This window comes from Malus domestica, chromosome 12 (assembly GCF_042453785.1).
Source record: "Malus domestica chromosome 12, GDT2T_hap1".
NCBI lineage: Eukaryota > Viridiplantae > Streptophyta > Magnoliopsida > Rosales > Rosaceae > Malus > Malus domestica.
Genome location: NC_091672.1, coordinates 9,603,937 through 9,626,159, shown reverse-complemented (window position 1 = coordinate 9,626,159; position 22,223 = coordinate 9,603,937). Strand labels below are relative to the sequence as shown.

The following is a 22,223-nucleotide window of genomic DNA, read 5'->3' as shown; positions in this document are numbered from 1 at the left end:
CCCAAAAGTGTTTTGGTCCATAAGGCCCATTATGTTTAAGTTGTATGACAACTAAAACAAAATGGGCAATAAGCCCAATCACAACATATAGGCCGGCCATGGTGAGGAGATGGTGAAAGTTTGCTTAATTGCAAGTTTGCCACTCACCTAAGAAAAGTGTTATAAAAGCAACTTTATAACTATTTTTCTCATTAGGGTTTTTCTTGTAGAAAAGAGGTGAAACCTATTCTCTCTTTTTGAACAAGGAGGCCGGCCACTTAGAGGAGATTCATCTAGCAATCTTTTCTTCTCTAAGTCATCCATTTCATCTTCACACCTCACCCTTGGTGTGGAGACTTAGAGACACCAAATCTTTGGTGTTTTTGGAGATCATTTCCTTACATCTTCAAGGACCAAAGGAGCACAAAAGGAGAAGGAAATCACAAGCAATATCCAAGGAGCTTGGAGGTGACTTGAAGGCCCTCCACTTGGGTGAATCCCTTGTGTAAACAAGGATGAGCTTCAAGGGTAAAGAAACTCTAAATCTTTACTTTTCTTTAATGTTGTTAAAGAGTTTATTGGTTCACCATATACTAGGCTTTGAAAGTCATGGGTTTTATGAATTGTTTTTGAATGAATGCCTACTTTAAAGTGTTAATAGTATGCATATGTATTCAAATGTTCTTACTTGTTCTTAGCTAGGACAAAATTTTTCCTTCAAAGGCTTCAAAGAAAAAAAGGAGTTCTTCCAGGAATGATTATGCAATATATATGGAAGAACTTGAGCGCCAAGGTGAATTGACTTTGGCTTGGGAAGTGGCTAAATATGAGGTTGATAAGGCTAGATATGAGGTAAAAGTTGCGGCTACTGAGAGATTGTTTCAAGCTAATGAGAGAAGGAAAGCTAATTAGGCAAGAAAAGGAAATGCTTAGAGAATAAAGAATGGCTTAACAAGATTGTGACATTAAGAACACACTTGTAGAAAAAATGTCTCCAAATTCTAAATATTTTTGGGATTCGGAGAAGGCAGATGTGGTGTGAAGGGGGCGTGCAAGAGACAAGGAAGCAAGTGGAGATGGCCCAGCACCACAAAATTGGTTAGGTGATGACTAGGGAATTTGTTGTAAAATCGGAGCCCCATAATTTTCCTTTCACTTTGGGTTGTAATTTCGTATTTATTTAAAGGAAACCTAATGAAAATGGCTTGAAAACTTTGAGTTTTAACGATAAGGACAAAATAAAGGATAAAGTGAATAATACCAGGTTTGACTTTTTAGTGTTAAAATGTGGTTTTTCGTTAAAGTAAACAGTACCGTGGGCTTTTCGTTAAAACTCCCTATATTTAATTTGGTACTTTATGTAATTTCGTATTTATTTAGTTTAGTACTTTATATAATTTTGTATTTATTTAGTTTAGTACTTTATGTAATTTCGTATTTATTTAATTTGGGACCTTATTTAAACTGAGAGCATTGTTATTCAAACAACATAAACACACCAAATAAACCTCATAAAAAACACACCAAATAAACTTAAAAAAAAAAACATACACACACTAAATGCACTTAAAAAACACACCAAATAAAATTAAAAAAATGAACCAAATGAACTTTTTAAAAAAAACACACCAAACAAACTAAGAGCATTCTTCTTCCACCACAAGCTTGTTTTTAAGTTTATTAAGCTTGTTTCAATCTCTACAAGTGCTCTATCAAGTCACTTTGCTGGGTTTTGTAATAGTATGGAGATTGGAATGAAGTATATCGTTGAATGAGCATTTGATTGTAACATTCATCCCTTTCCAAAGGCTCGTGTTACACAGATCTTTAGTGGCGTCATGAGCACAATATATCTGTGTTTTGGAATTGTTCATCGTGTCTGGCTCAAATTCATCAATGACATCATAATAATACTCATCTTCCACAATCATGTTGTGAAAATGATACATGTCATCATGATGAATCGAAGCGCCTCTATATCAAACAATATGGCAACACCTATAATAATCGCCCAATGAACTTGGAGGATACCAAAACAATGCTCAACATCCTTCTTACGGGTCTTGACATCTTGTGAAGTGTTTTTATTTTTCCCTTTGTGGACGTGACACTATTTTGACAAATGATGTCCACATTGGGCAGATGTCGTCTACTAAGTAGTATGCTCCTGAGTGTACGGTTCCATTGATTATATATGTGACTTGAGGAACTCTTCCCTGCAGGACCTCATTGAACACTGGGGATTGGGCAAGGACATTGAGTTAATTTTGAGCTCTTGGAACACCAAAAAAAAGCATGCCAAATCTATGTATCAAATGATGTCGTCACCTATAAACGATACTTTTGGCTTCTTTTCTGTCTCCATAAGCTCCTTATCATGCACTTAAGCAGTTTTTCCAGGTACATTGCATACAGTTGATGCTTCCAATCATGCTAGGAAAACCTTGCATCTTACCATTCTTTAAAAGCCTTTGTAGGTCCATTGTTGTGGGTTTCTGGAGGTACTCTTCGGCATTGATAGCTTCGATTGCAAAGAAAAATCTCATCACCGACTCAATAATGGTTGATTCCCTATCCTTGTTATCTCATCCACTTGGTCTGCATATGATTCATATGTAAGCATCTGCAAGGCAACAATAATTTTTTGCTCAGGAAGGAGATCCATGACACTAAAAGCATGATAAGCATCATTCTTTTGCACAAAGTAATAATCATGGTTGCAAACATCAATCATGATTTTGTTGAAGAAATGTTGTTGCATTCTAAAACAATGTTTAATGTACACATCAAAGAATGCACTGTTATGACCAAAATAATCGTCTAAGAGATTCTTACCTCGTCATTGCCTGCTTCTATTAATGTTTGCAGAATGCCTGGGCTTGGAGATCTCAACCACAGCTTGGATGACTCAACGAGAATGTAAGGCTCTCTCGCTCCTTGCTTCGTCATCTCTCCTTCTACGCTCCTCATCATCATCCTCTTCCATCTTATTTTCTCACTCTTAGAGATTGAACATTTCTTCCTCTTACTTAAACAATTATTTCTCTTACTTATCAATTTCCTACAAATCCTTGAAGAAGATATTGTAAGAACTCAAGATTTAAAAACTATGAAGAAGAATAGAGATTTTGAGAGATTTTGATTTTGGTGTGTGATGTTGGGTTATATGGAGAAAAAAGAAAGGATTAGGTTGTAGATAATGTCACATGGCATGCTGTGATTCGTAAAAATTATTATCGAAATCTATCCTCAAAGATCTAAATAGACAGTGTTATATTATGTGACAAGATTAGTTAAAAATCTATCGGAAATGTATACTCAACGATTCTAAATAGGTAATGACACATGGCGCAACAAAATTAGGTAGAAATCTTATTGAAATCTATCGACAAAAATTGTACTTTCGAATAATGACATATGGCGTGATGAGATTGGTTAAAAATCCTATCCGAAATTAAAAATATATTATTTTTTTATAATAAAAAATACTAATATTTTAATACGAATTGCCTAGGCTATTTAATATAGAGGTAGAGATGCAATTGCAATTACAGTTCATTAAAGACAGTTATTATTCACTTAAAGGGATTGAATTGCCTATTGCCATGGGGAGCCTTTACATACCAAAACTGCTTTAAGGATACTAGAGGGGCCGACTTGGCTAGCATTATCAAATATGATGAGGTTCAATATGTCGTAAGGCCAATCAAGAAGAACACTGCATCGATAGAGAGTTGAGAAGGCTCCAATGAAGAAGAATCCTTTCAAGGGTCATAAAACATTTTTCTTAACTTGAACCCACACATGAAGACAGCAAGGGGATGTTGCTTTTGGTTACGGAACAAAGTATGGAGGCTGCACAACCTTTTAAGGGAAACATGTTTAGCTATTGAAAGGTTGTGGGTAATCCCTATCTCACTTGATCTTTCTCGACGAGAGTAAATGTGGATGTGGTAATTTTGTTGGTTACATATCCTAATCATCGAAGGTTTAAAGTGGAGATTGGGTTAGAAGTCTAAGACATGAAAGAAGCAAGAAGGCTCTATGTCAAAGCTTAGAACTCAGAAGGAATGACTTGGAAAAATAGAACCAAGTGTGAGCTATTTAAAGAGAAGTTGCTAAGAAATCTCACAGCCGAATTTGAGAAGTCTCATCTAGAGATTTGTGTGTTCGAGAGTTGAAGTCACTCGGTGATGCAAAAAGCTGCCCCTTCTTAAATGTGCACAAACAACATGACATTCCTTGTCATTGCTGTCTACACGCCACGATTCTCGAAACCGCACATTCGACTTACTCCGAAAGGCATGGTCTTTGGATAACTATCACTCTTCAAGGGGAACAAGTCTTTTCAGATACATAGCTAAGGGCAATTGTGGACCACAATTTTTCAAGGTCAAAGTAAGGCATATCGAAGTACTAATACTTCAGAAATTTGGTTAATACTTTGGAAATTTGGTCATGGACTCGACAACCTCCATTGCATAGTTGAATAAACATAGCAACGATGCCACCATCATCTTATTCCAAAATTAGTGGGCAAAGTCCGGTGACTTCGCTAAGATTGGTCATGCTTGTTTCACAAGATAAGAAAACATAATCCAGCAATGAATCAACAAGTTTCCTATTCTTGGAGTCCTTACAATCTAAGGATTGGCATGTGACGCAAGTAATCACACTCCTAAAAGAATGCAATATTTACTTTCTAAATATCCTCTGAAATTCGCTCAGTTTAATATGGATTCCTATCCTAAAAGGTCTCACCCTCGACTAATATAAATATATCTTCTAGGGTTCATCTCTGGTACGTAATTATCACATACTTATTCTTTTACCCACTGCTTAAGTCTTACATTGCTTACTAATTTAATTGTTAGAAAGCCTTTAACCGTCACACCACTTATGGTTACTCGATTTTGTGCATCTCCACCTTATACGGCGATGCACCAAATTTGATCCCAACAAGAGGCTGTGAAGCACTAGAGCTTCAATTTACTGCTAATTTATGCTCCAAAAGCGAGAGCTGGTGCGGGAGCGGCCAAAATCATTGAAATTCAGCTTGGGTACGACTTGAATTGGCTAAAGGAGTGGCTCCACAAAACTTAGGGATTCATCAGCGTTTGCAATAGTTAAGGCGGGGAGGAAGACAATAAACACTATTCTGCAGAGTTGTGGGTTCAACACCACAACAATGAAGTCATTTCACACAAATCCTTTTTCTTCTCTTCTTATTTGTTAACATGTGGTAGGCAACAATCTTTCACATTGTTATGTTCAGATGCAGATCTATAAATGAACAAGGGTGGTCCGAAGACCACCCGGAAGCTCGGGTAAGTGACTATGAGGACCTCCAAGGTCCACCCAAGTCTGGGTTTTGGTGGAGGAGAAGAGTAGCCAAGACTACAGATTGAAGGGAAGGTTTTGCAACCCACCCCACCCAAGAACCAAAGGCCACCACCACCAACATTGGAGCGCCGGTTTGCCAGGCTCCAAGAATGAAGCCAGAAATTTAACTAAGAGGGGGCATCTTAAAAAATTTGAGCTCCTTTTTTGGACAAATAAAGCTAGTTCTTTTACAAATGTTGAAAAAATTAATTACAAAATGCCTAATTTTATTACTCTATTGTCTAATTTTATCTTTAATTGTTAACAATCTAATGCTCATTTGTACTAATTAACCAAGTACATGCAACTCAACATGGTTTAGACATTAGTGCATGAGAAAAATATACAAGACGGAGGGGCATTTAAAAACTAAAAGAGCATTTTCACTATTTTAATATGATTAATTGAATAATCCGCACATGATTAATTGAATAATTTGTAATGAAACAAGAGGGCTAAGAGGGGGCATGTGCCCCCACTAGGCCTTACCTCCCTCCATGCCAGGCTCCTTCCCTCTCCACCAGTTTAGAGCTTTTATATTTGGGTCACTCGATAGTTAGCATTTTGTTCTGTTTTTTTCTTACTTTTAATTAAAAAAATCTCTTAAACTAAGCCCCAAAATTAATAATTTACGCACTATTTGCACATATACTTATTTGTAATATATTTCAATATTTATAGTATTTTTCAAATAAGTGAATTCTTGCCGCTCCCAAATTAGGATTTTTTGAGCTCTTATGTTTTCGAATTTATTCGTGTCTCGCACGTGAGAGCTATTGGAATCAAATTTAAAAAATACATAAACATTCATTAATTGTGGCTAAAAGTCAATATAATATTCCCCTTTGGGGCCATATTAAATGGAGATTTTTAAGTATGATCGTTACACGAAATGGTACATCACGTGTTCTTATATAAATGGTTTGATATGTATGTTAAAAGGTTAATAACTTAAAAATTTAAATTTTCTACTACTTACATAAAAACACATGGTGTATCATCCGTCTTTCCGTCACAACTAAAAATTTCTAATATTGAATGGTGTTATTAAACGTGGCCATTTCAACCAAATTCCAAGGCCAAAGAAAAGTCACCACGTCACCAAAATTAAATTCCTTCCTGGAAGCTATCGCACGACTCACTCGAGAGAAAACCCCGACCAGAAAAAAAACCCTCTTCTTTCTCTCTCAACAATTCTCACTCTGTAAAACCCAAATTTCCAATAAATTAACATAATTAGTTATATCATTTCCAAACGAAACGAATCTCTCTGCCAATTCCAGAAACCCTAAATTTCCACCTCCCAGGAAATGTCGCCGGCGGCAGTTGATGTCCGGCCTCCGGTCACCTCTCCGCCGCCCAAACCCTCATCTGCTCCTCAAAATTCTGCTCCTGCGTCCGACATGCCTTCCTCTTCTACTTTCAATCTCGGTGCTTCAGACGGCAATGGGAGTAAGTGTCAGTTCGGTCCGAGTGTGCCGTCGCGATCGGCTCGGTCGCGGCCGAGGTTGGTGAAGCTGAGGAAGCAGCATTCGAGGTCCAGAACTGGGTCGGCCGAGAGCGGGCCGGGGGTCAATCCGTTTTGCTCGGTAAGTGATGCTACTAGAGCTTCTAATGGGTTTAATTTTTCGACTGGCGATTGTGGGGGTGTGGGTTTTGTGTTTGGTGCTAAGAGTGGGGTTGAGAATTTGGATAATGGGGATGGAGAGAGTGATGGAATAGTGAGAAATGTGGATAATGCGGAAAGAGGGAGTGATGGGGTAGCGGGAACTTCGAGTTGTGATGATAATTTGGATAAAGGGGAAGGAGTGAAAACTTTGAATTGTGATGAGAGGGGGCAGATGGATGTCGGAAATGGAAGAGAGTTTGATAAGGTTGAGAGTGATAGTTTTGAGTGCGGTGCAAAGAACAATGATCTGGGATCGCTTTTGTGCGGTGAGAAGAGAGAATTTTGTGAAAATGTGAGAGGAAAGATTTCTGAAGATAAGTGGAATGCAAAAACAGATACTGAAACAGAATGTCAGAAGGTTGATAACATGGATTTTGCTTTTGATTCTAATAGTAGTGATTTGGGTTTGCATTTGAATTTGGATTCAAATCCAGAAATGCAAGAGTGTGATGGAAATGTGGAGAAACCGAGCATGGATAATAGGGGGGAAATGAAATTAGAGAGTGAAGTAGAGTACAATGTGGGCTCTGCTCCTTTCGTGTTTTGTTCTAGTTTGATTTCTAATTTAAATTCAAATATGGAAAAGAAAAAACCTAGTGGAAATCTGGACAAGTTGGCTTCTGATGTTGGCAGAAAGCTGAAAGTAGAGAGTGAAACAGACTTAGAGAAAGTGGAAGCTGATCCTTTTGAATTTCATGCTGAGAAGAGTTGCATCTTAAATAAGGATCAAGAGAACGCCTTTTTTGTATTTAGAAGCAGCAGTTATACTGAATGCATGGAAGCCAAGTGTCAAGATACAATGAAACTGAGTAGTGAAAATTTAGGAGGTTTCAAGACAAATTCAGACAGTAGTCCTTTCTGTCAGAGTTCAGGAAGTCCTTATATTGCCTCTGAGAGAACTAATGAAGATAATCATGAAAATAGTGGCCAAAACCATTTCTTATTTGGAAGTGATGGTAACATGGAGGGTGCCACAATAGGACTTTCTAGTTCCAAAGATTTTAAATCTGCAGGAAGTGCTGAGAGTGTTGAGGCAGGCCAATTCACCAAATGTCAAGTCAATCATAATACACTCCCGAATATAGATGCAGCATCAGCAACATGTTCATTTTCATCAGTTGGTCTTGGCTTCCAACCCAAGGGTTGTGCTTCTGAAGCAGCTTCTGTGGATGGAGTAAAAAAGAAAGATGATGTTAGTTTTACTGGCACTACAGATGGATTTGGAGTGTGCCTTGAAGACTTTAAGAGGTCATTTTGCGATCCTTCCTGTCTCAGAGAAAATTTATTTCCTGAATTAAATAAAACTTCAGAATGTGGTGCGAAGGGTAGGTCCTTTAGGGACAAAAGATCAAGGAAACAAAGGGGAAAGTCAAAGAAACCTTCCATGAGTAAGCCATGGCCACGACAAGACCATGTGCCTAAGGAAAGTGGTTCCCAAGAAAACCCAGAACCTTCTGGATGCTACTCGCCCATGGATTTCTCTCCCTATGAGGAAACAAGAGTTGCTGATCCACATTCAAGGGAACATTCTGTGATATCTGCTGACCCCTGCGAAACAGTTCCTGTAGATCCCAAAGGTGAAGGTTTGGCTGCTACAGCAAGTGGATTAGGTTATACGGTTGATCAGATATGTAAAGAGCCCATTGAGAAGAATTCGACGTATCATGGTGAGGGAGGTTTTTTCGGTGATGGTTTGTGGAAAGGTTCTGATTCAGAAACAGCTAGAGCTGGTATTGGATTAACTATAGAGAAACAAGAAAGTGATTGTAGATCACCATTTTTTGCTTCGGGTTCCGAAAAGGATAAATGCTTTACGTTTTTGGCATCATCTTCTGTGCAAGGTAGTTCAATGATGGGTAAGCGCCAACAACGTAGAAAGAAAAACAAGATAAAAGTTGGTCATGCAACATTTATTATTACTCCAAGTTCAAATGTTGAGTTTGGATCTTCTGGCCTATTTACCCCTCACTCTAGCATGCCTTTATGTACGGAGGTAGTTGGTAAATCAGAAGCAAAAGAACAATTTAAGCAAGTGCATGTTTCTTCTAGTGTTGCTATTCATGAAACCTGTGAGAAATGGCGGATCAGGTGCTCTTTGCATTATAATTTAACAGCTAGTTTCTTTTTTTTTTTAAACAAATTATCTTTCATGTGGTTTCTTGGATCCTTGGTTGTTTTACTGTGATTATTATTAGTTATATGTGTTGTTGGAGATGATTCTTGTGCTTCTCTCATGTGTAAGGTTTTGGTTTCTGTCAGGGGAAATGAAGCTTATAAAAATGGAGATCATTCAAAAGCTGAAGAATTTTACACACAGGGAATAATTTCTATACCTTCTAATGAAAGAGCAGGATGCTCTCTTAAGCCTCTTTTGCTATGCTATAGCAACCGTGCTGCAACAAGAATGTGCCTTGGAAGGATAAGGGAAGCTTTAGGGGACTGTGTGATGGCTACTGCACTAGATCCCAACTTTCTCAAAGCTCAAATGAGAGCTGCAAAGTAAGTATTCCTTTTGTATGCTTATGAATTATGAGTTCATATTTTACTCTTAATTTTGTTGATTTATGTTTTCCCAAATGTTTTTCAAAGATTGGTCTGCTTTCCTTTCATCCTTGGTGAATTTCTATTCTGTTTGTCTTTTTTTTTTTTTTTTTTTTTTTTTTTTTTTTTTTTTTTTTTGCCTAGGTGATCTGATTTATTTATTTATTTTTTTGCAAGCCATATGTGGATATGGATTATGGCTTGCTTACCCTGTACTTAACATATATTGTCCCAAGGTTATAGTTACATTGGTAAAAAATAAGTCATATGTGCATATTTCGTGCTGTGTTATTTTACTCTTGAAGTGAATGGCAACTTTAATATTGTTGTATAATCTAAATATGCTTGCTATTTTTGGTATTAGTTACATTGTTTGCTAAATTTTTTCATATATGCATATTTCAATGTATATAGTGCTGCATTATTAGTGTGCTTTTGCTCTTGAAATGCATTGCTACTTTAATGTGTTGTATGGTCTGAGTATGCTTCCTATTTTTGGTATTAGTTGCCATCTTCTGCTCGGTGAAGTCGAAAATGCAAAGCAGTACTTCAATAAGTGTTCCGAATCAGTAAACGGTGTATGTTTGGACCGAAGAATTGTAATAAATTCTGCTGATGGCCTACAAAAGATTCAGGTACTGCATTTGTTTTGTGTCACAATGTTACATTGCTGTTTATGTAGTTTTATATCTTTTAGTATTATATTGATTGTTGCCTTTGTATCTACTTTAACCAATATCATGTATTCGCATGCATAGGAAGTCTTATGATTCTCAAGCATTTGTTATAAACAAAACAATGTGACAGCAAGTTATGTGGTTTCCTTCTATGCAGAAAGTGATTGAGTATACAAATCGTTCTATCAAGCTGCTGGACCAGAGAAATACTGATGCAGCTCTCACTGCATTAGAGCTAATTTCTGAGGCCTTGTCAGTTAGCTCATGCTCAGAAACATTACTTGAAATGAAAGCAGAGGCTTTGTGTTTGGTATGTGCTTAGTGCCATATTACTGCATTTATATATTTTAGTTAGTTTCTTTTACTAAATCAGTTAGAGTGGCGGTGGTTGGTGCTTGTGTACATTATATGTTTGTCCCCTTCTGTTACCACTATTTTTGCGTTTTCCCCCCAATAGTGGTGGTTACCTTCTCTCAAACCCAAGTTTTGGTCTCAGTCTATATATCTTGTGGCATTTTGCAGTTGAGGAGGTATGAAGAGGCAATTCGTCTGTGTGAGCAGAGTATGGTTTTTGCTGAAAGGAATTTTTCTGGACTTGAAATTTATCAAGTTAAGTTGTGGAGGTGGTTCTTCATATCCAAGTCTCACTTTCATTTGGGAAGGCTTGAGGCAGCCCTTGATTTACTTGAGAAGCTAGAAAAAGTGGGATCTACAAAAGAGATGTAATACACAAGTTTCCATGCAGCTTAACTTTTAAAATTTCCAGATTTTTCAGGGCATTCCTTTTACTAAAATTTAAGTTACAACTTTAATTATGTAGGTATGCAAGTAAGAAACTGGAATCATCCGTGTCATTGGCTGTCACAATACGTGAACTATTACGCCACAAGGTATGCAGTCTTGCTTTAATTTATTTTCTCATTTGGATGGAGGATTGGTAGACAACTGATAGATGCTATCTATGGTTATGTGCTTAACATATCATGTATAGTATGTGTTGGATCAATTAGCTTCAACAAAAGAAAATTCAAAGAACTTAGCGAAGAAGGCTTTGGTGTATTTAACACAATACGTTGAAATGAAGGAAAGCTTATTTATTGATATCCCCGATAAGCTACAAATATGTACATATACATGAGTCAAAATAAACACACAAGAGGGAGCCTTCACAAAGGTTGCTTAGGAGAAGTCTCAGCAGTCGGTAGAGCCCCAGAAAGAGAAGGCACCGGAGGGGGATCATTTGGAGCCTCAGTACTGGACAGAACCCTAGAAGGAGGAGGCATCAGAGGTTGATCATTTGGAGCTTCATTACGCGGTACAGCCCCAGAAGACGAAGGCAATAAATGCCTTTGGAACAAACCCACAAATCTCTGATGATCAAGTAAAACCTGACCATCAGTTTCCTTCATCTGGTCAAGCTTCCTCTTCATGTTTGTAGCATAGTCATGTGCGAGCCGGTGCAACTGTTTATTCTCATGCTTGAGCCCTCTAATCTCCTGTTTGAGACTCATCACTTCAGCCGCCAATGATTCAACTTGGCGGGTTCGAGCAAATAGGCGTTGTGCCATATTAGACACAGAACCTGCACACTGAACACTGAGAGCCAGCGAATCCTTAACAGCTAACTCATCAGACCGTTTGGAAAGTAGTCTGTTATCTTTGGGAGTGAGAAGGTTCCTGGCCACCACCGTAGCGGTCATATCATTCTTCATCACGGAATCCCCAACGGTAAGAGGACCAGTTGGGGAGACGAAGGATGGGCGCCATATGTTGTCTGGAGAAGGCGGGGCTGCCTCTTCAACAAGGTTCAAGTCAAAACGACGGTCGGAGGGGCCAGACATTTTCAAAGGTGTTGAAGAGAGAAGAGGTCGGACAAATCAAGATCTTAGAAGTGCAAGAATGAAGCTTCTACTGGTGGAGATTCAAGTGTGCTTTGGAACTTAATGCCAGCCCCTATAAAAATCTGCACTCGACGGAGCTTCAGAAATCGAAGAGGCGCCTGCTCAAAAATCGAAGAGGCGTTTGCTTTCTCAAAAGTTGGGCTGCTTAGAGATCACGAGGGTTGATCTCAGAAATCGAAGAGCCGTTTGCTTTCTCAAAAGTTGGGCTGCTCAAAGACCACGAAGGCCGATCTCAGAAATCGAAGAGGCGCTCGCTTTCTCAAAAGCTGGGCTCCCTAGAGACCACGAGGGCCGATCTCAGAAATCGAAGAGGCACCTACTTTTCCAGCCTTGTCAGCACCTGTCACACGCACACTCAGCTTTGCGGAAATTATGGGCATTTTGTCAAAGACTTCTGGGGAAGTAGAAAACACATGAATCTTACTGTTCAATCACCCACTTCCCACACGCAACAATAGCTCATGGGTACCACAGATAACTTTGCCAAAGTTCTCTGCCAAAGTTGAGCACGTGAAGCTTGCAGCTCCCACTACATCGCTCTGACCAAGAAGGGTAAAAGAATAGCAAAGAAACAGCACTAACAAAGTTTAGACCCATAAATTTTGAAGGTCTAGCTACCATATTATTACCCACAAGGGTAAAGGAACAGTACCACTGCTGGATAATTGGAAAGTCCATGTATGTCAACCTCTGTGCTTCGTGGCAAGGTAGACTAGCAAACATGCCCAACCTTTACTCACATTCGAGAAAACACTCCCAATAAGATTGCTTGCTCCAAAATTGAAGAGGCACCGTCCTCCGAATCTAAAGAGCCAGACTCCCAACATGACTATTTTCTTAAAAATCGAAGAGAGGGTAAAGGAACAGTACCATTGCTGGATAATTGGAAAGTCCGTGTGTCAACCTCTGTGCTTCGTGGCAAGGTAGACTAGCAAACATGCCCAACCTTTACTCACATTCGAGAAAACACTCCCAACAAGATTGCTTGCTCCAAAATCGAAGAGGCACCGCCCTCCGAATCTCGAGAGCCACTCTCCCAACATGATTACTTTCTCAAAAATCGAAGAGACACTGCTCCCCGAATCTCGAGAGCCAGACCCCCAGCATGATTGCTTTCTCAAAAATCGGTGAGGCACCGTTCTCCGAATCAATCGAAGAGGCGCTCGCTTTCTCAAAAGCTGGGCTGCTCAGAGACCACGAGGGCCGATCTCAGAAATCAAAGAGGCACCTACTTTTCTAGCCTTGTCAGCACCTGTCACACGCACACTCAGCTTTGCAGAAATTATGGGCATTCTGTCGAAGACTTCTGGTGAAGTAGAAAGCACATGAATCTTACTGTTCAATCACCCACTTCCCACACGCAACAATAACTCATGGGTACCACAGATCACTTTGCCAAAGTTCTCTGCCAAAGTTGAGCACGTGAAGCTTGCAGCTCCCACTACATCGCTCTGACCAAGAAAGGTAAAAGAATAGCAAAGAAACAGCACTAACAAAGTTTAGACACATAAATTTTGAAGGTCTAGCTACCGTATTATTACCCACAAGGGTAAAGGAACAGTACCACTGCTGGATAATTGGAAAGTCCCTGTGTGTCAACCTCTGTGCTTCGTGGCAAGGTAGACTAGCAAACATGCCCAACCTTTACTCACATTCGAGAAAACAGTCCCAACAAGATTGCTTGCTCCAAAATCGAAGAGGCACCGTCCTCCGAATCTCGAGAGCCAGACTCCCAACATGACTACTTTCTCAAAATCGAAGAGAGGGTAAAGGAACAGTACCATTGCTGGATAATTGGAAAGTCCCTATGTGTCAACCTTTGTGCTTCGTGGCAAGGTAGACTAGCAAACATGTCCAACCTTTACTCACATTCGAGACAACACTCCCAACAAGATTGCTTGCTCCAAAATCGAAGAGGCACCGCCCTCCGAATCTCGAGAGCCAGACTCCCAACATGATTACTTCCTCAAAAATCGAAGAGACACTGCTCTCCGAATCTCGAGAGTCAGACCCCCAACATGATTGCTTTCTCAAAAATCGAAGAGGCATCGTTCTCCGAATCTCGAGAGCCAGATACCACAGACCACTTTTTCAAAGTGCTCTGAAATAGTTAAAACATGTGAAACTGGCAGCTCCCACTACCGTGCTATGACCAAGCAGGGTAAAGGAATAGCATTACTACTTGTTGTTAGGGAGACTCCTATATATGTCGACCTCCATCCCCAACGGACAGGCAGACCTGCAAAAATGCTCAACCCTTCATCATATCTGAGAGGGCACTCCCAACAAAGCCTTTCGAAATATTCAGCTTTCTTTCCCCCCGATAATACCTCTGCAAACAAGCTATACTAGAGCAAGAATATCTCATATCATCAGGGTTAAAAGCAAGAGTATCCCATATCATGCTTTTTCCCTGTTTTTTCTTTTGGCCTTGTTTTTACCTGCAAGACAAGGAGAAAGAGAGCAATCAGTCAGCACTTGGAATCAAGCTTCCAGCCAGGAACTGACTGCCTGGAACCCCTTACCTGATTACTTACCTGGCATTGCTCTCGAGTACTCATCTTCAACATCTTATGTTTCCAGGGAAGATTCCGCATCTGCTTGAGGAACAGATAGGGCAAGTGCGAAGGATACAAGGAAGCATGTGGAGACAAGCGTAACAGCACACGTGCCGATACATCCATTACTCTGTCAAAAGCAAAAGTATCCCATATCAGCAGGGTGGAACGTACTCTAGATTTGATGGACTTGTTTTGACCCTCAAATTCTTCAGTCGGCCTTATACTCTGGAGGAAACCAGAAAACCCTCCAGCTCAGTTCAAGAATAAGCCTGTGGAAAGTTACTTCTTCAAAAGCAAAAGTATCTCATATCATCTCTTCTCATTTTTCTTCTCTTTATCCTTCATGCTGCTGCAAGATGGGGAGAAGGTGAACAATCAGTCGGAGCTCTGATTGCTTACCTTGTCTGTCACCTCTTTCAGCAGACCCCCTAGCTCGGCGACTTGGGGGACTCCTACTACATGGTTTGTATCGCGCTTGACCAAGCCTGAAACTACAAGTAAGCTTCAAGTGAAATTGATACATTACCTTGTGCATCTCCACCAGTTAAAGATACCACCCTTGGATGGAGGAAGAGTACTTCCAGAGAAGATGCCACATCTACCTATGAGACAGATAAGGCAAGTCAAGACGACACCACACTCCGATACTTAGAAGTTTCGTGATTACGAGATCATTCTCCCACAATATTTCCTAATGTCATTTGTACTAAATCATTCACTCGTACTCACTAAAGGAGAGCTTGAACCTATGTACTTGTGTAAACCCTTCACAATTAATGAGAACTCTTCTATTCCGTGGACGTAGCCAATCTGGGTGAACCACGTACATCTTGTGTTTGCTTTCCTATCTCTATCCATTTATATACTTATCCACACTAATGACCGGAGCAATCTAGCGAAGATCACAAAAAGCGACCGTTTTCGTTACCTATGATCTATCTTGTAAGAGAACGGAGAATTAGATGGAGATCTCAACCATAGAATACGAGCTGGATGGAAAGAGTGCATCCGGCGTGTTGTGTGACCGTCGTAGGCCACTGAAGCTCAAGGGAAAATTTTATAGGACGGCAATAAGGCCAGCGATGTTGTATGGCAGAGAATGTTGGGTGGTGAAGCATCAACACGTACACAAAATGGGTGTAGCGGAGATGAGGATGCTTCGTGGGATGTGTGGGCACACGAGAAAGGATAAGATTGGGAATGAGGATATCCGAGGTACAGTAGGAGTAGCCGAAATTGTAGGAAAGATGAGAGAAAATCGGCTCTGGTGATTTGGACATGTGCAAAGAAGGCCGACTGACGCTCCGGTTCGAAGATGTGACTACGGGACAGAGGTTCAGGGCCGAAGGGGTAGAGGAAGACCTAGGAAAACTTTGGAAGAGACTCTAAGAAAAGACTTAGAGTACTTGGATCTAACGGAGGACATGACACAAAACCGAGCGCAATGGCGTTCTAGGATTCATATAGCCGACCCCACTTAGTGGGAAAAGGCTTTGTTGTTGTTGTTGTTGTTGTTGTGAGTAGTCTCAATGTGAAACATGCAATTTGAGCATATTCTGAATGGTGTAAAACAGAAGATTGATATCAAACCTTCATTAGGATAAATTCCATTCACAACACACACACACACACACACACACACATATGGGGATGGATCCATGGCACTACATTTTAGACACAACTTCAGCCACAAATTTTCTACCATTTGATTGAGGTAAGAGAAAAGATAGACAGTTGGATCGTTGAAGTACATTACGGAGTGCGCCCCACAAAAACGTGTGTCAAAATCTTGTGCCTCGGATCCTAATCCATATATGCATATAGCATCTCTCACTTGATGGTTTATATTTGTATTAGTCCAAGTTGATCAACAATGACAAGAATTCCTCATTCTGGAAGATGAAAATGATAAATATTAGGGTCACTAGGGAGACTTACCAGAAAGGACATGGCAGAAAAATTTTCTGGTTATTCGATATTCTCTAAATACTGGAAATGTGAAAATAGTAAACTAAGTTAGGTCTTTTCCAGTAATAATCGAAGTTTGGTATGAATTTAATATATCATTGCAGTTTGGAACCTCTCTGACCACGCAGAGCATAACTATGTCCCCTGAAATCCAAAGTAGGAAAGGAAATAAATGCTTACGCTGTATGCGGTCAGAGAGTTCCTAAAATGCAGTATTTTTTTGTGGATAGTTCATCAAATGGTTTACTCCTTTATTTGGTGGAAGCTTACTATTGGTACGGGTTGGTTGCAGTTTAGTCATCTTTTATTTTAATGATTTTTAACTTACAACTAAGTGTTTTTTTTCTTTTTTCTGGCCTAGTGTTCATAACTGTTCGTGATCATTTGAGTTAGCTATCAGTATGATGATAATGCCAATGCCGATAGTTTTGAGCATTTGAGTTAATCACAGCTCTTCTAAAAACAGAATGCAGGCAATGAAGCATTTAGATCAGGAAGCTATACAGAAGCAGTGGAGCATTATACTGTTGCTTTATCTAGCAATATGGGATCTCGTCCGTTTTCAGCTATCTGTTTGTGCAACCGCGCTGCAGCACACCAAGCTTTGGGTCAAATTACTGATGCCATTGCAGACTGCAGTCTTGCCATAGCTCTTGATGGCAATTATGTAAAGGTATGCCATGAAAGTTCATTTCAAAGTGAATACAGCATAAGCATGTGTGGGTAAACTAAGAATGAATTTGCTCTTTCCTCTTTAATGATGGGAAAAGCCTCTGTCAATTGCTCTAGTAGGGGATGATAGGCTTTCTTGTCACAAAGACCCTTTCTTTTACCCTATTTCTAATTAGTAGATATCAACATACCAATCCATTAAAATTTGACAAAATCAGTAAAGTCTGATATTTTTATTGGAAATATTTCAAAAAATAAATAAAAATCATTGTACTCATTTGCCTTTTTACTTTAAAAGAAAGAAAACCTGCAGTTCTTTTTTCATTTTTTATCAGTGACTGCTAGAGCTCACAAAAATATCTGATATTCCAATTAATAGTGCCAAACGTAATCTGTTCAATCTACAATGGGTGCAACTTAAGTCCTGAAACCTAAATATCTGATATTCCAATTGATAGTGGCTTTCCTAATTTTTCTCAAGAAATCAAGGTATTCTGTTAAATGTTACCTGTATTCGTACGTGGTCATCCTGAGCCCTACTAGTTATTGTTCATGAGAACCATTGTATGAGTATGAATAGTCTGTTTCTTTTGGCACTGAATTTTCTTTTGTAATTTTTTAAGAGCACTGAATTTTCTTATGTAATTTTTTTTTCTTTTCAGAGCACTGAATTATTCTTTACTTAAAATTAGATCCTCAGTAGTTTTGTTTCCGATTTTCTTCTAACAGGCAGTTTCTAGAAGAGCCACCTTACATGAGATGATACGAGACTATGGACAAGCGGCTAGTGATCTCCAAAGACTTGTATCCATTCTAGAAAACCAATCTAATGACATGGCCAAAGAGTCTGGCTCACAAGATAGATCCAATGGTAGTGTAAAAGAATTACGCAATGCTCGTCGACGTATGCCTTTGATGGAAGAAGAAGCTAAAAAAGGAATCTCCTTGGACTTTTATCTTATTTTGTAAGTTCCTCTTATAGTAATGCCTTCACAGCTTAGTAATTTAGTACCTTGCATATATGATGCTAGAAGCCTTGTTTATTCTTCCTGAATCAGTTACAGTATAGTTAGCATTTTATTAAATATGGACAGCTTTCAACAATTTAGGGTGTTAAAGTTAATGAAAAGATAAGACAGACGTCAAATGTAATTAGGATAAGAAATCTCTCATTATTCTTAATAGTTAGAACAAGGAAAAAGTTATAGATAGAAAGCGGGAAACTCATGGGCATTTTTGAAAGCATTTTGATATTTACTTCACGGACGTTTCAGTAAAAAGAAAACAAAGACACGATGGATACAAGAGCAATTATATTTGCTGAGCATACATCAACTGGAATCATAGTGAACTTGTACTACATCGGATGGTATCTGTGCATTCATGTACAATAAAAAAAATGTTACAGGTGTGATTCAAGTTGTTTTAAAACAGAACTTAGGTATTATAGTTTGTAGGTTACTTAGTATTCTTGCATGTCTAGACTGCTGTCTCCGATGTTTTTGCGAAAAATCTTTTAGTGGTTTGAAAGTCTTACTTTGCTATCGGCTTGTGGATGAAAGTTTTCCTGTACGTACACCAATGAGAATGATGTCACTGTCAGTGATACAATACGAAGCTTTTTATACTAGAGTTTTGTAGGGAATCTGTCAGAAAGTGCTCCAACGACCAAAGCTCTCCAAACAAATAGTTTGTATATTGTGAAATTTACATTTTAGGCCTACTTGGTCTTTGATTGTGTGTCATCCCATGCCCAGATTTTGGAGTCTGTTATGGCGCTAATAATTTTATGGTCAAATTTCTATAAAGGCTATGAGTTTAGAATGTTATGCCTATTTTCCTGTGACTTTTTTTCCAATGAGTTCTTATTATAAATCTCAATGCCAGGGGAATTAAACCATCCGATGAGAGTTCTGAAATTAAGAAGGCTTACCGTAAGGCAGCATTGAAGCATCATCCTGACAAGGTTTTAAACTTTTATACCTCCCACTCTTGTTTAAGCTGTTTTTTTCTGTACATTTTACTCTGACATCCTATTCTGTCGTATTTTTACTTTTTTGGTCGGAGTTAGGCTGGCCAGTTCTTAGCAAGGAGTGAGTGTGGAGATGAAGGGCAACTCTGGAAAGAAATCTCTGCGGAGGTTCACAAGGATGCTGACAGGCTCTTTAAAATGATTGGAGAGGCATATGCAGTACTTTCAGACCCTACGAAGGTTTTTTAACCCCCCCCCTGATGTGTGCTAATTGATAGTTATTTACTTTTAAGAGAAACGTATTGATCATTGTACTACAAATTTGAATTTGAATCATTTTATTTAGGATACTTATTGATTTACCACCTCCTACAATATTTATTATTTGCTTTTATCATAGACGTATTCTGCCCTTCCATATCTATAAAAATTGGCCCTAGCTTCCTTTTATAAAAAAAAATTCAAAGCTTATTTTGAAACCTTCATAGATACTGAATTACCGATACAGAAACTGCAGTTTTAAAATTGTGACATCACTCTTGAAGATTATTTGTTTTACATATTTTTTCCCTTTCAAAATTTTCATGTTTTGTTGTAAAGTGTTGATACTCAGTTGAAGCTAAGTTTCATACTTTGACATTTGAAGATCCCCGTCAAGCATGATGACTGAAACAACATTCATTTTTTATGACATGCCTTGCTTTTTGTAAATTTTAGTCATTTAGATGAAATTATAGTTGGTAACATATCTAGTGGGAAGCAGCTACTTGGTGTGAAGTATCGTAGATGCTTCAACTAGGATTTAAACCATGCATTTTACTAAATCAAGATCTCCTTATGTTTTTTTTCTGCCAACAGCGGTCACAGTATGATCTCGAGGAGGAGATGAGAAAAGTAGATATTGAATGCAAGGAAAGCAGCATCTATAGAAAAGCTTCAGGTTTTCAGAGTCCTGGCTGCAGCAGTTATAGAAGACCTGATTTCCGTAGCTCTCCATTTGAGAGAAGCTCTGGTGGTCGAAACTATGGCAGAGAGAGTTGGAGGACATATGGAAATTCGTATCCTCGATGGTAGAAGGCAACTCGTTGATTTGAGAATTTTATACAAGTTCAGAGTGCGTGTTTCGAGTGGCCCTAGTTTGATAGAGGATCAAGGGAAATGTGCTGGCTGCAAGTGCTCGGGTAATTACTTTCAGAAGAGTGGATCCAACTGAAATAGCCGCAGTCTTCGAACTGAAAGCCAGCTACAAATGGATAGCGAGATGTTGAGCCAGGTATACAGCAACAATGTCTATGTATTTACTACCTTCAAAATACAAAACGCAACACCTTGACCCTGCTCCGACGATACTCAGCGAGTGCTGGCGATAACGGAAGAAGAGCTGGAATTCATCGGTTTCCATCCCACTTTGGTGGGAAGCAAATAACAGTGAGCAAAGTAATTGTAACATTTGTATTTGTTCGTAGCAATTTTACAAATGATTAGCCCAATATTATAAATGCTTGTTGAAAGGTGTTATAAAACAATGCTGTAGCTTTGCCCTTCTAAGTCATTTTGCTTGCGATATCGAGCCAACATTTGCACTAACCTTTGCATTTGGACTTTCTCGCTTTAACTAGTGTCATATGTCATTTTTGCATTTGAAATTATATTTTTTTGTTTTCCTATTTCGTTCCTATCCAAAAGGATCATGATTTTTGTGTAAAGAATGACATGTGGCATTTGAAAAAGTGCGAAAGTCCAAATTGACGTTAATTATTGTCACGTGCACACCACATGATAAACCTTTGAAGGTAGAAGTGTCACTTTGCTAGGCCTTCAAACACAACAACATGTTGAATCGCATAGATTTGTTGCTCAGCAAAACGTGTCTTGGGCAAAAGTTGGAAACATTGACGTTACCTCTTTGTCGATTTAGAGGTGCGAATCTGGGGCAATCGTCCAAAGTACCGTAAGTCTACATTTTATCCTTATGTAATTGTTTATGTAATAGATGGCTGTCGGTTTTACATGGCTTTTTCTCTCTTCTGTAGAACTTTGTATGAGATTTCTTTTTGGTTTTCCAATGGTACTTAAATGTATATGTCGTCCCAAAGAAAAGCATGTGCACTTTCTTATCTTTTTTTATTTTTTTATTTTTTTAACAAACAATATTATCTTTACTAGGGGATGAGTTTAACCTCATAATGGGCTAGCAATAATGTGGTTCAAATTCGCCTTTGATGAGAATCACTGTACCGTAATACTTTCTATCTTTTGTCTGCAAGTGTTTTTCTTAATTGAGTAAATGGTATGGTTGTCGAAGTAAATGTGGTAGTTTGGTAGAATCAAGGATAGGAGTTGGCAGGAAGAAAGAGGGGGAAAGTTTTCTTGTTATTTTATTTGTCAGGTTTTCAATTATTTATAAGACTGAAACGATTTAATTACTTTCATATGTCGTGCACTTGCTTCCATTTAACAAAGATTTGAATGGAATATATGGAAAATTAACGATAGAAAGTAGTCGGCTGAAAAATTAGTTTGAGTCCTTAATTTTCAAATACGAAAGTTTAGGGAGACATCAAAACTAAGTAAAAGCTCAAGGAAAAGTAACAAAAGTTCCAATAGAATTATTCAAAATGACCATTGCTCCGCTTTGTGATAAGTTTAAGAACCAGTACTCACAAAATTTTAAGATCAGGGACAACTGCTCCAATTTTTTCAAAGTAAAAGATTAGGGACAACTGCTCCAATCTTTTTCCAATACAAAAAGATAGGAATACGATTGATGGCAATTCAAAATTGATCATAAATGGCAAATCATAGAAATATATACAACGTAAAATCGTCATTTTTGAAAATTCTGTTGATGCTATTCAACATTTAATTTTATGTATACGAGTAATGCTTCATTTACCATCT

At 38.6% G+C, this 22,223-nt stretch overlaps 1 protein-coding gene across 1 annotated transcript; it reads left to right on the top strand.

Annotated features, from left to right (window-relative positions):
- The first annotated feature begins 6,448 nt into the window (after positions 1-6,448).
- LOC103421069 (uncharacterized) lies at positions 6,449-20,886 on the top strand. The gene is made up of 11 exons (XM_029090623.2): positions 6,449-9,118; positions 9,290-9,529; positions 10,077-10,206; positions 10,406-10,558; positions 10,771-10,970; positions 11,069-11,138; positions 17,145-17,351; positions 18,080-18,315; positions 19,238-19,316; positions 19,422-19,562; positions 20,181-20,886. Exons 1-11 carry the CDS (start codon positions 6,672-6,674, stop codon positions 20,394-20,396), a joined length of 4,119 nt encoding a protein of 1,372 aa, XP_028946456.2. The 5' UTR covers positions 6,449-6,671; the 3' UTR covers positions 20,397-20,886.
- The last annotated feature ends 1,337 nt before the right edge of the window (positions 20,887-22,223 follow it).